Source organism: Colius striatus, chromosome 21 (assembly GCF_028858725.1).
Source record: "Colius striatus isolate bColStr4 chromosome 21, bColStr4.1.hap1, whole genome shotgun sequence".
NCBI classification, from domain to species: Eukaryota; Metazoa; Chordata; class Aves; order Coliiformes; family Coliidae; genus Colius; species Colius striatus.
This window is the reverse complement of record NC_084779.1, coordinates 3,596,051-3,608,202: the sequence shown is the minus strand read 5'-3', so window position 1 is coordinate 3,608,202 and position 12,152 is coordinate 3,596,051. Positions and strand designations below refer to the sequence as shown.

The window sequence follows — 12,152 nt, the reverse complement described above, 5'->3', positions numbered from 1 at the left end:
CTGGTTGCGCAGACGCGGCGGCCATGGCGGTCCGGCTGCTGCTGGCCCGGGCCCTGCGGCTGCTGCCGCGCTACCGCCCTCTCCGCGTCCCGCGCCTCGACCCCCGGCCCGACCCCCGGCCCGCTCCGCCGCCCTCGCCATGGCGGCCCTGGCTGTCCTGGCTGCCGGCCGTCCGCAGCCTCCTCCTGCGCGGCCCGGCCGAGGGGCTGGCGGCCGTGGCGCGGCGGGGCCGTGGCGGGGCCTGCCTGGCGCTGGTCATGGCGCTGGGGCTGGTGGAGCCGCGCCTGGAGGAGCAGCGACGGGCCGAGGCGGCGTGTCGGCACATCCAGGTGCGGGGGGCTGCGGGACCCCACGGCTGCCTTCTGGGGAGCCCCGCGGGCAGCCGCGAGAAGAAGGGGGAGAGGGGCTGTCCTTGGTGTGGAAACGCCTCAGACACCCCTCATGAAGGGGATTGGGGTCACTGGTGTGGAAGCCCCTCAGTCACCCCTGATGAAGGGGATTGGGGGGTCACTATGTGGGAAGCCCCTCAGACACCCCTCATGAAGGGGATTGGGGTCACTGGTGTGGAAGCCCCTCAGTCACCCCTGATGAAGGGGATTGGGGTCACTGGTGTGGAAGCCCCTCAGACACCCCTGATGAAGGGGATTGGGGTCACTGGTGTGGAAGCCCCTCAGACACCCCTGATGAAGGGGATTGGGGTCACTGGTGTGGGAAGCCCCTCAGACACCCCTGATGAAGGGGATTGGGGGGTCACTATGTGGGAAGCCCCTCAGACACCCCTCATGAAGGGGATTGGGGTCACTGGTGTGGAAGCCCCTCAGTCACCCCTGATGAAGGGGATTGGGGTCACTGGTGTGGGAAGCCCCTCAGACACCCCTGATGAAGGGGATTGGGGTCACTGGTGTGGAAGCCCCTCAGACACCCCTGATGAAGGGGATTGGGGTCACTGGTGTGGAAGCCCCTCAGACACCCCTGATGAAGGGGATTGGGGTCACTGGTGTGGGAAGCCCCTCAGACACCCCTGATGATGGGGATTGGGGTCACTGGTGTGGAAGCCCCTCAGATACCCCTGATGAAGGGGATTGGGGTCACTGGTGTGGAAGCCCCTCAGACACCCCTGATGAAGGGGATTGGGGTCACTGGTGTGGGAAGCCCCTCAGACACCCCTGATGAAGGGGATTGGGGTCACTGGTGTGGAAGCCCCTCAGACACCCCTGATGAAGGGGATTGGGGTCACTGGTGTGGAAGCCCCTCAGACACCCCTGATGAAGGGGATTGGGGTCACTGGTGTGGGAAGCCCCTCAGACACCCCTGATGAAGGGGATTGGGGTCACTGGTGTGGGAAGCCCCTCAGACACCCTTGATGAAGGGGATTGGGGTCACTGGTGTGGGAAGCCCCTCAGACACCCCTCATGAAGGGGATTGGGGTCACTGGAGTGGGAAGCCCTCAGACACCCCTGATGAAGGGGAAGGGAGTTCCTTGATTTGGGGAGCCCCTCAGGTTCATCTCCCAGGGAGGGGAGGGCTGCTACAAGCCCCTCTCAGGCACATCGCCAAAGCAGGGACTGCAGTGGGCAGCCTCGCAGATTCCTCCCCAAAAATGAGGTGCTGGGGAAGCCTCTCAGCAGCCCCTCACTGCCCTTGTAGGGGGGTCCTCAGTGTAGGGAGACCCTCACTCCATCCCCTCACAAAGAGAGGGGGTCAGAGCTCTGGTAATGGGGTGTTGAGCCCCACAGTCTGTCCCTGGGACAGGTGAGGGCTGCATAAGGCAGTGCCAGGCCATGCTGGCAGGACACTGGGGACAAGCAGCACTGAATGTGAGTAAAAATAGCCCTTTGGTGCCAGGAGCCATCCCCTGCCCTGCTGACTGCAGACAGACACATTCCCATGGAGGTTCTGCCTTTCCCTGAGCTTTCTCAGGCTGCCCTTTCCCCCCTTGCCCTACCTGGGTGGTTACATTTGCTGTCTTCTCCCTTCCACTGTCCCTGTGTCCCTTTGCCACAGGGACACGTCCTGAAGACAGCCAGTAGCACGTGGGGCTGTAGCTCATGGAGAAGTGCTGTGGTTTATGTCCATCCAGGTGACAGCTGGGACACCTCAGACCTGGAGGAGTACCAGCACAGTGGTTCAGCTCCCCACCAGCCCTCCTGTGCTTTGTTTTCTCACCCCTCTTGTTTTCCTCCCCCAGCTTTCTCTGACTGACTCTTCCTTGAACTAACCAACCCTTGTACTTGGGTGCCTCAAAAGCTCAGGGCCTTGTTTTTCTGGCTCTTATCTTGGGTTTTCTTTTCAGTGCTCTTTGCCTGGCTCATTTATGGAGGGGGAGAAAAGTGGGACAGTACATATCTTTTAGTTTGCAAGGCACCTTTATGTTCTAGATTAGCAAATGACTCCTCCTCTGTATTCCTTTGCTTCCTATGGGTCTCCAGGAGGAGGGAACCTTTGGTCAAGACTTGTTTTAGGGTTAATTTGTTTCAGACAAAACAATAGGGCCTGCAAATTGCTTTCCCAAGTGGTTGCAGTGACCTGAGCCTAATGGTTTAAAGCCTGGTTGTGGCTTTCAGGTTGGACCAACCCAAGGGGCTGTGTAATAGCAGTGAAACAGCGCAGGAGTTCTTCCTTCCTTGGGATATCTTGGATAACTGAGTGGGGTTTGTCTTTCTTTACTCCTTTCAGACAGTGTTTGTGGGAAAGAACAAGCCACAGAAAGATCCTCTGAGCTCCTTCCGCTGGCAGGGCTTCAAGCTGGAGGAATATCTCATCGGCCAGCCCCTGGGGAAGGGCTGCAACGCTGCTGTGTATGAAGCAGCTATCTCTTCCTCTCACCATCCTCAGAGGTGTGTGGGGCAGGGGCCAGTGATGCAGCAGGATCACAGCTCAGCTTCCCAGGCAGCTGAAGAGGAGGCTGTAGTGAAACCCCAAGAGGCTTTTCCATTAGCTATCAAAATGATGTGGAACATTTCGGTAAGGAGTCAGTTCTTCATCTTCTTCTCTATCACTGACTCTGGCTGAAGGGTTTGAACTCCCCAGTGTTGAAAGTGCTAATTATGTGGTGCTTGATGAGTGGTGTCACAGGATCACAGACTGGTGGGGGTTGGAAGGGACCTGCAGAGCTCATCCAGCCCAGCATCCCTGCAGAAGCAGCTCCCACCTAGATCAGGTCACACAGGAACGTGTCCAGGTGGGTCTTGAAGAGCTCCAAGGAAGGAGCTTCCACACCCTCCCTGGGCAGCCTGTATCAAATCTCCTGTGTTGATAGGAGATGTTGGAGATGTGGATTGTTAGTGAGTGGTCCCAGAGTGAGATAATTAGCAATCCACATACCTCTGGAAGCAGCATTGAGAGCTAATGGTGGTGCTGGAGTTGTTGGTTATGGAGGGGATATTTGGAAGGAGGCTGGGTCCCCTTGCCATGAAGTGGGGTGAGATTGTAGAATCATAGAATCGTTTTGGTGGAAAAGCCCTTTAAGCTGATGGAGTCCACCCCCTCCCCTCACCCAGCCCAGCACTGACCCCTGGCCCTCAGCACCTCAGCTCCAGGGCTTTGGGATCCCTCCAGGGCTGGGCACTGCCCCAGCTCCCTGGGCAGCCTGGCACAGGGGCTGACACCCCTCTCAGGGAAACAGTTCTGCCCCAGCTCCAGCCTCAACCTCCCCTGGGGCAACTTGAGGCCATCTGTGCTAGTGTTTCCCAGCCCAGGTGCCTCTCTGGTGATCCAGCCCTGCAGTGCAGCTGTTCCACATTTAAAAGGTATCTTTGCCATGGCTTTTCACAGGCTTTCACAGAGCTTTTGTGACACTTGATGTGACAAGTGGATATTCTGAAAGAGTCTTCCAAAATGCCAGCATCTGAAACCCTGTGGGCTCTGGAAGGACCCTGGCATTTACCTGGGGGCTTTTCCAGACAGATTTTAAGGTTAAAAGAGTGTGTTAATGTACAGCTCAGAGGTCCAGCTGTTGAGGAGGCTTTGGAAATGGATTTCTTTCTGCAGGTAAAGGCCTTTCCATGTCCCTGAGGAAGTTCTTTCAGTGATTAATTGCCTTCCTCAAAGGAGGGCAGTCCCTTCAGTCTCAGTTGTAGCTCCAGATACAGTGCCAGCATCAGGATTATCTGCTGTCAGGGCTGTGTTGAGGCTGGGTTTGTTTGGAGCTTAACCCCATGTGGTGTGTTAATTGCTGTTAATTGCTGTTGCAGGATAGTTCATCAAGTGAAGCCATCCTCAGTGCCATGGGCAGGGAGCTGGTGCCAGCCACAGGAGTTGCCTTAGCTGGAGAATATGGAGCTGTCTCTGGACACAGGTACAGTTGTCATGGGTTGTGGGAGCAGTTCTCAGGTGCCAGCAGTTAATTGTGCAGCACATCTGTACTGTTAAGGACATGACCAGATGTTTCTCTGCTACTTCCTGAAAGCAGCCAAAAGCAAAGTGATGGGATTGTTAATGCCCTGGGAGATGTGTGTGGATGTTCTGTCTGACTGAGAGTGCCTGTGGAAGTGCCTCACACCTCAGACATCACCCAGGGACAGGCTGCTGGCTGCCTTGGGCACTTTTCAGCAGTGCAGTTAGGAAACCACACAGCCACACTGCTGTTCAAATAGTGATTTAACACAGCCTTGTTTCCTCTGAGGAGTTGCTGTGTGGGGAAACACTCACACCAAGACTATTCTGGCTTGGATAGTGTAGTCCAGAGGGCATCACAAGGGTACACTGGTAACTGGGGACCAGTTGGAGTCCTGCCAGCCCTGGGGCCAGCCTTAGTTTCCCCATGTGTAAAATGTTTTGGTGGCTGAGAGGAGCTGCTTCTGTTTAAACATCATTTCAGTGGGCTTGTGGTGCTTTTCAGTGACAGAAGCACACACCTGCCATTGTTTTGACTGTATTAAACATCCAACAAATGGACTCTACTGGTTTAGAAGTGGTTTGATTGTAAAATGGATTCTGGGCAAGGAGGTGGAAATTGTCCCAGTTCTCTCATGAGAAAGGAAATGGAAGATGACTCAGTTCCTGCTCTTTCACTTGAGTGAGGAACAAACAGCACCAAGGAGGGAAACTGGGGGGGAAACCTTGAAATTATCTCCAGTTGTTTTGTTAAAAGATGTGTCTTTTCTGTTTGGTTTGAAACACTGGAGTCCACAGTCTGGATTGTCTGACTGAAACCTCAAATACATCTCAGCTGCCAGTACAAGTGAATCATGAATGTCACGTGGTGTGTCACTAGCTGAGGGTAACAGGGCAGCCCCAGGGGCGTTGGGCATTCAGGGGATGAGAGTGGAGAGAGATCTGCAGGTCCAGCCAGGTAACCTGCCTTGCATTGCGGTGAGCCCCATCAAATAGAAGCTCTGGGATGTATTAAGAAGAGTGTGGGCAGCAGGGAGGTTCTGCTCTGCCCTGGGGAGGCCTCATCTGGAGTCCTGTGGCCAGTTCTGGGCTCCCCAGCTGCAGAGAGACAGGGAACTGCTGGAGAGAGGCCAGTGCAGGGCCAGCAAGATGCTGAGGGGCTGGAACATGTGTGTGAGGAGGAAAGGCTGCAGCCCTGGGGCTGTTCAGCCTGGGGAACAGAAGCCTGAGCTCAGGGGAACCTCATTAATAGTTAAAAATTTCTCAGTGGTGGGTGTCAGGAGGTTGGGGCAGCACTTTCTTTCTGTAGTGCCCAGTAACAGGACAGGGGCTGATGGACATAAACTGGAACACAAAAAGGTCCATTGAAACATAAGGGAAAACTGTATCAGGTTGAGGTGAGGGAGCCCTGGCTCAGGCTGCCCAGGGAAGGTGTGGAGGCTGCTCTGCAGGTCTTCAAAACCCAGCTGGATGGTTCCTATGTGCCCTACTCTAGGTGGTGCTGCTCTGGCAGGGGGATTGCACTGGATGAGCTTCCCAGGTCCCTTCCAGCCCTTAAATTCTGTGCTTTTGGGAAAAGTGGTTCCAGAAATAACAAGAGGTGTCAGTGATAAATCAGAACTGAGCAGAAAACCAATGCAGTCTGTTTTCTCTATACAGAAAACCAGTCCCTGGGAGGAAGAAGTTGCAGCCTCATCCAAACATAATCCAGGTGCTGAGAGCTTTCACCTCCTCTGTCCCTTTGCTGCCTGGAGCCTTCACAGAGTATCCTGATGTTCTACCTGTGAGCCTGAATCCCAGAGGGATCGGTCGCAGCCGCACTCTCTTCTTGGTGATGAAGAGGTAGGTAGAAAGAAGGATGTTCTGTGGCTCAGACTTTTTGTCATGCTGTGGGACTGTGTGTTCTGCTGCTCCACCAGTCCTTGCAAAGCTTTGGCCTGGGCTGCTGCCAGAGAAGCAGAGCACACTCTTGGAAACGCCTCTGGAGATCTGTTCCAAGTCCTTGAGGTTTTAAGTCATGCTCAGCAATGAAGACAAGCTGTTCTTTTGAGTGATTACCCCAAATTAAAGTCAGAAGTGTGGAGCTTGTCCTCATCTGTCTGCCCTCCTAAGTAGTGTGGAGCTTGTCCTCATCTGTCTGCCCTCCTAAGTCTGAGCTACACCCTTAGTCTGAACACGCTGCTGGAGTCAGGGTGGAATCAGCAATGAGGGGTCTTAGTGCATCTCTGGCCTTCTTAGTTGGGTTTTGGTTTCAACTTGGCACTGACATACAGGCACCTTCTGTCTCTCACTCTTTTGTCTTCCTGAGTCTGGAGAAATGCTCTGTCTCCTCTCCATCTCAAGAATCTGATGTTGTCTCCTGAGTAGCACACCTCCTTGTTTTGCTTCTAAGATCTTTGTTATTCATCTACCCCCTTCACACTACAACCAAACCCTGTAAGAATGACCACTGGGTGCCTGGAGCCCTTGTTTAACAGGCTTCATTTCTTTGGAGTCCTCAAACTCAGGCAAAAGCACCAAATGCTGATGCAAAAGAGAGGGTTTTAGTCTAGAGAAAAGGAGACTGAGGGGGGATCTCATTAATAGTTACAAGTATCTCAATGGTGGGTGTCAGGAGGTTGGGGCAGCACTTTCTTTCTGTAGTGCCCAGTAACAGGACAGGGGCTGATGGACATAAACTGGAACACAAAAAGGTCCATTGAAACATAAGGGAAAACTGTTTCAGTGTTTCAGTGAGGGAGCCCTGGCCCAGGCTGCCCAGGGAGGGTGTGGAGGCTCCTTCCTTGGAGCTCTTCAAGACCCACCTGGACACGTTCCTGTGTGACCTGATCTAGGTGGGAGCTGCTTCTGCAGGGGGTTGGACTGGATGAGCTCTAAAGGTCCCTTCCAACCCCCACCATGCTGTGATCCTGTGATTTGAGACCAGCAGAGAGGTTGAGGCTGAGATGCTGGAAGGTCAGGGAGAATTTGGCACATGCAGGTTTGCTGGATCCCCAGCCAGCCAGCACTGAGGTTGAATTGCAAGTGATAAGCTTCCAGGATGCTAACTGAGAGCTTGGTATTGTTGTGAGCAGTTACCCCTGCACGCTGTGCCAGTACCTGAGGGAGAACAGCCCGGATGTGTGGCTCTGCACAATGATGATGTTGCAGCTCCTGGAAGGTGTGGATCATCTGGTTCAACATGGAATAGCACACAGAGACCTGAAGTCTGACAACATCCTGGTTGAATTTGATTCTGGTATGTAGACTGAGGGTAAATGAACCTGTTAAGTCACACACACAAGTGATGGAAGGCACACAGTTGGAGTTGGAGGCCTGTGGCCAGTGGGGGTTCAACAAGGGTCAGTTCTGGGGCCAGTCTGACTCAATATCATCATCAATGACTTGGATGAGGGGACAGAGGGACCCTCAGCAAGTTCCCTGCTGGCACCAAACTGGGAGCACTGGCTGATTCCCCAGAGGCTGAGCTTCCAGTCCCTGAGAGCTGGGCAGGCTGAGAGTTGGGCACAGAGGAACCTGCTGAGGGGCACCAAGGGCAGAGTCCTGCAGCTGGGGAGGAACAAGCCCATGAGCAGCACAGGCTGGGGGTGACCTGCTGGAGAGCAGCTCCAGGACAGAGACCTGGCAGTGCTGGGGGAGAACAAACTCAACATGAGCAGCAACGTGGCCTCGTGGGCAAGGGGCCAGTGGCAGCCTGGGGGCAGCAAGGAGAGTGTGGGCAGCAGGGCCAGGGAGGTTGTGCTGCCCCTCTGCTCTGCCCTGCTGAGGCCTCATCTGGAGTCCTGTGGCCAGTGCTGGGCTCCCCAGCTGCAGAGAGACAGGGAACTGCTGGAGAGAGGCCAGTGCAGGGCCAGCAAGATGCTGAGGGGCTGCAACATGTGTGTGAGGAGGAAAGGCTGCAGCCCTGGGGCTGTTCAGCCTGGGGAAGAGAAGCCTGAGCTCAGGGGAACCTCATTAATACTGACAAGTATGTGAAAGGTAGATGTCAAGGGGATGGGGTGACACTTTCTCTGTAGTGCCCAGTGCCAGGACAAGGGGTGATGGACATAAACTGGAACACAGCAAGTTCCACTGGCACAGGAGGAGAAAGTCCTTTGGTGCTGAGGTGAGGGAGCCCTGGCCCAGGCTGCCCAGGGAGGGTGTGGAGGCTCCTTCTCAGGAGGTTTCCAACCCCACCTGGACATGTCCCTGAGCCAGGGGAACCTACTTGAGCAGGGGCTGGGGCTGGATGAGCTCTGCAGGGCCCTTCCCATCACCCTGGGATTCTGTGGAAACAGTGTGTTGGTTGTGCTGGTCCCTGGGGATATTGAGGCTGCTCCAGAAGTCTGTCTCTGCTGTCTGTGTGATGTGGGGGTCTAATAGAGCCAGCTCCTGCCAAAGCCATCACTGCCTCTGGTGTCTTTCACAGCTGGCTGCCCCTGGCTGGTGATCACAGACTTTGGGTGCTGTCTGGCAGATGAACACCTTGGCCTGAGATTGCCTTTCACCAGCAGTGGCATGGATCGAGGTGGCAACAGCGCTCTCATGGCCCCTGAGGTAAATCCCCCTCTAGTAATGGTTTGTGGGGCTTGTCCTGCTGTGGGGACAGAAGAGTTTCAGCCCCAGCTGTGGTTCAGGCTGTGACAAGAACTTGACAATAGGGTGGGATAAGGTCTGGAAGCAGTGGAGGGGATGGGTGCAGATGGTTTGTCCCTGAGCCTGCCCCATGTGCACACACTCAAGTGGTCTCTGCTGGTGTGTGTTGGCAGTGAGACCCACTGAAAGCCACTGTCATTGAGCATTTTCTACCTGTTCCTGCTTGATGGCTGAACTTGCTCATGCAAGACAGTACCACAGCTGGTTACTGCATAACTAATCTCACCCTGCAGCATAGAACTGTAGAGTCATTTTGGTTGTTAAAGCCCTTGGAGCTGCTGCAGTCCCAGCCCTGCCCTCACCCTGCCCAGCCCAGCACTGACCCACAGCCCTCAGCACCTCAGCTCCATGGCTTTGGGATCCCTCCAGGGCTGGGCACTCCTCTAGCTCCCTGGGCAGCCTGGCACAGGGGCTGACACCCCTCTGAGTGTTTGCTCTTCAGGCCTCATTCTTTGTAGCTAGTGAAGAAGTTGACCCACCAGTCCTTGTGCTGTGACAGTAGCCTTTGGCTAAAGTCATGGGCTTGGCAGTGTGGGGTCAGTGTTAGGGCTCAATGAGCTTAAAGGGCTTTTTCCCACCCAAAACAATTGTCTGATTCTAAGGTGGCTGCAGAATTAATGACAGTTCCTTCCTGGTTCTCTGAAACAATAGCAAAGACACCCCTTCCCTGTGTGCTTCAGCAAGAGCCCCTTGCCTTGCACTGCTTAAGTGCCACGTGGTCACCCACATTTCTCCTCTCTGTCCAAAATGACCACAAGAATTGGCCCTCAGGCTACAACCAAAGCCCAGGCACAGTGACCAAACCCCCTGCCAGTGTCTTGGTGAGCTGAGCAGTGCCAGAGGCCTTAGAGCAAGCCCATAGGGTTTAGTTACAGCAGAGATTATTCCAGCAGTGCCAGCATGACCCTTGAAGCAGTTGTTAGCAACACTGGCCACACTCAGAGCTGTTTGTCTGAACATCTCCATCTCTGTGACAGGTGAGCACAGCCTCAGCTGGGCCAAACACAGTCATCAACTACAGTAAAGCTGATGCTTGGGCTGTTGGAACAATGGCCTATGAAATCTTTGGCCTGGCCAATCCTTTCTATGGCCAAGGGAGCCTGGAAAGCAGAAGTTACAGTGAGGCCCAGCTGCCCAGCCTGCCCCAGCATGTGCCCCTGGAGGTGAAGCAAGTGGTAAAGATGCTCCTTGTGAGGGATCCCAAGAAGGTAAGAAACCTTTGTCTTGCTGCAGTGGGCTGCCTGCTCTTGGGGAGTATTGTTTGTAGATCTGTTGCCCTGAAGGGCTCTGGGCTGCAATGCAGAACTCAGGGCTGGCTTGAACACAAGTTGCCTCTCAACATGTGGCACTGAAGAGCTCAGAGGTTGCAGCAGGTGTTTGTGGTTGGGACTGGACCTTGACCTGAGGGTTTTACATTCAGCTGATTGATATTTATAGTCACAGAGAGCCTTTGGGAGGGACCTTAGAGGACTTTTGGCAGCCTCCATGCTCCTTGCTAGTGATGTGAGGCACGTTGAGGAGGATCAGTTCATCTTCCCTCTTCTTCCTTTTGCAGAGGCTTTCTGCTAGAGTGGCTGCTAATGTGCTTCACCTGAGTCTCTGGGGTGAGAGTGTTCTAGCATCCAAGACCCTGAAGCCTGACCAGATGATCTCCTGGCTGCTCTGCCAGTCTGCATCTGCTCTGCTCATGGAGGGCCTGCTGGATAAAAGCCGGGTAGAAACCAAAATGAAGATGTGCTTCCTGGCAAACCTTGAGTTTGAAGACCTCTGGGCAGCAATATTCCTCTTGTTGGCCTGGAGAAGCCAGGCTGGGTGAAAGGGACTGGCTGGGGCATGACCAGGGCATAGCTCAGCATCACTTTCTAACAGTCTTTTGTGTCTGCCTGCAATCCTGGCAGTGCTTTGGAGAGCAAAAGCTGAGACCTGCCTTTAAGGAGGTGGAGTTTAACCCTAGCAAGCATTAGTCTGCACTGCTTTACTCTCCCTGCTAAAGGAAATGCTCTTGCCTCTTTACTCCCTTGGGGGGAGGGTGTGTGGGCCTTGCAGGTGTCCTGAGGGATGGGGTTGGTTTTGTTCCCATTTGGGAATTCCTGACTTTAGGGTCCTGTGTTGAATGAAGCAAGTTCCCTTGCAGAAGAGGATGGGGGTGTGGGAGAAGGCTCTTCACATGAGAGCATCAAACTATACACTGAGAAAGCCAAACTGGCAAAGGGAAACTTCTTTTCTTTGGGATATTAAGATGCTATTCCTCTGCAGCCACTGCTGGCTCCTGCTGTAAAACAACAGCCTAAAAGCCTCTGAGGGAGCTGCTGCCTGCTAATGGCAGGAGCTGCTCACTTGCACCATTAAAGAGCTGCCTGGTTCTAGGCAGAAAAGTGGAAGTACATTGAGCTCAAAACCCACTTGGGTTTGTCTCCTCCTTCTTGTCCTTGTATGGTCAGAGCTGGTTGGCTGAGTCAAACCATCTCCACTTAGTCCTGCAAAGGCAGTGGGGCTGAGCAGCAGTGTCTGCTCAGTTTAGAAGCTCTTCTCCTTCACCAGTTGTTTCTGTTGGGCAGGGAAGGAGGATGCCTTGAGTGGGGGATGACAGGGAGCAGCAGCAGCTGTGGTGTTCATGGAAACGTGGTTGATTTCATGTCTGTGAGAGGGGAGAAAGTTACTTATGCTTCTGCACAATAAAGATCATAAAATCCCACTGGCAGGGCTGGAAGGAAAGCTCAGCACAGAGCACAGGGCCTGGGAAACTGTGACAGAGCAGCTCTTTGGGGAGAAAATGCCAGAAAACAAACTTTTAAGTCTTGACCTGACCCTAAGCAAAGCTGCTGCTGCTTTTGCTTAGAGACTGAGCTCTCAGAGGGTGGCTGCAGCTGGGGTGGCTGCCTTGTGTGTGTGTGTATGTGTGTGCTGTGAGCTCTGTGCCCCAGCTCTAGCAGTGGGGACAGTTCCCCAGACTCTACAGGAGTAGATCTGTGCTCTGACCTCTCTGCTGCTCCCCACTTTGGTTTAGCTGAGCACAAGCAGCTTGCTGACATGCTGAGTTGTTCCTTGTCCTTGCAGCAGTGGCTGTGGGATACACAGATAGCCCATCCCAGAGCAGCTGTGTGCAGCACCCTTTCTCCTCCTTGATTTTTTCCTCCCTCTTCCACTCACTACACAACAGGGAGCAGAATGGGGAGCCAGAG

The 12,152-nt window shown here is 54.1% G+C and overlaps 1 protein-coding gene across 2 annotated transcripts; it reads left to right on the top strand.

The window, feature by feature from the left end:
* PINK1 (PTEN induced kinase 1) lies at positions 1-11,351 on the top strand. 2 transcript variants are annotated; one of them, XM_062013021.1, is made up of 8 exons: positions 1-329; positions 2,677-2,964; positions 4,194-4,297; positions 5,995-6,177; positions 7,410-7,573; positions 8,744-8,871; positions 9,948-10,178; positions 10,526-11,351. In XM_062013021.1, exons 1-8 carry the CDS (start codon positions 24-26, stop codon positions 10,784-10,786), a joined length of 1,665 nt encoding a protein of 554 aa, XP_061869005.1. In that variant the 5' UTR covers positions 1-23; the 3' UTR covers positions 10,787-11,351. The 2 variants fall into 2 exon arrangements, with proteins under 2 accessions (XP_061869005.1, XP_061869006.1); XM_062013022.1 differs by lacking the exon at positions 2,677-2,964.
* Positions 11,352-12,152: the final 801 nt, after the last annotated feature.

Coding starts and splice junctions, on each gene's coding strand:
- PINK1 (XM_062013021.1), top strand. CDS start 24: ATGGCGGTCCGGCTGCTGCTGGCCCGGGCCCTGCGGCTGCTGCCGCGC. Junction 4,298..5,994: donor GGAGCTGTCTCTGGACACAG/GTACAGTTGTCA, acceptor TTCTCTATACAG/AAAACCAGTCCCTGGGAGGA. Junction 8,872..9,947: donor GCGCTCTCATGGCCCCTGAG/GTAAATCCCCCT, acceptor TCTCTGTGACAG/GTGAGCACAGCCTCAGCTGG.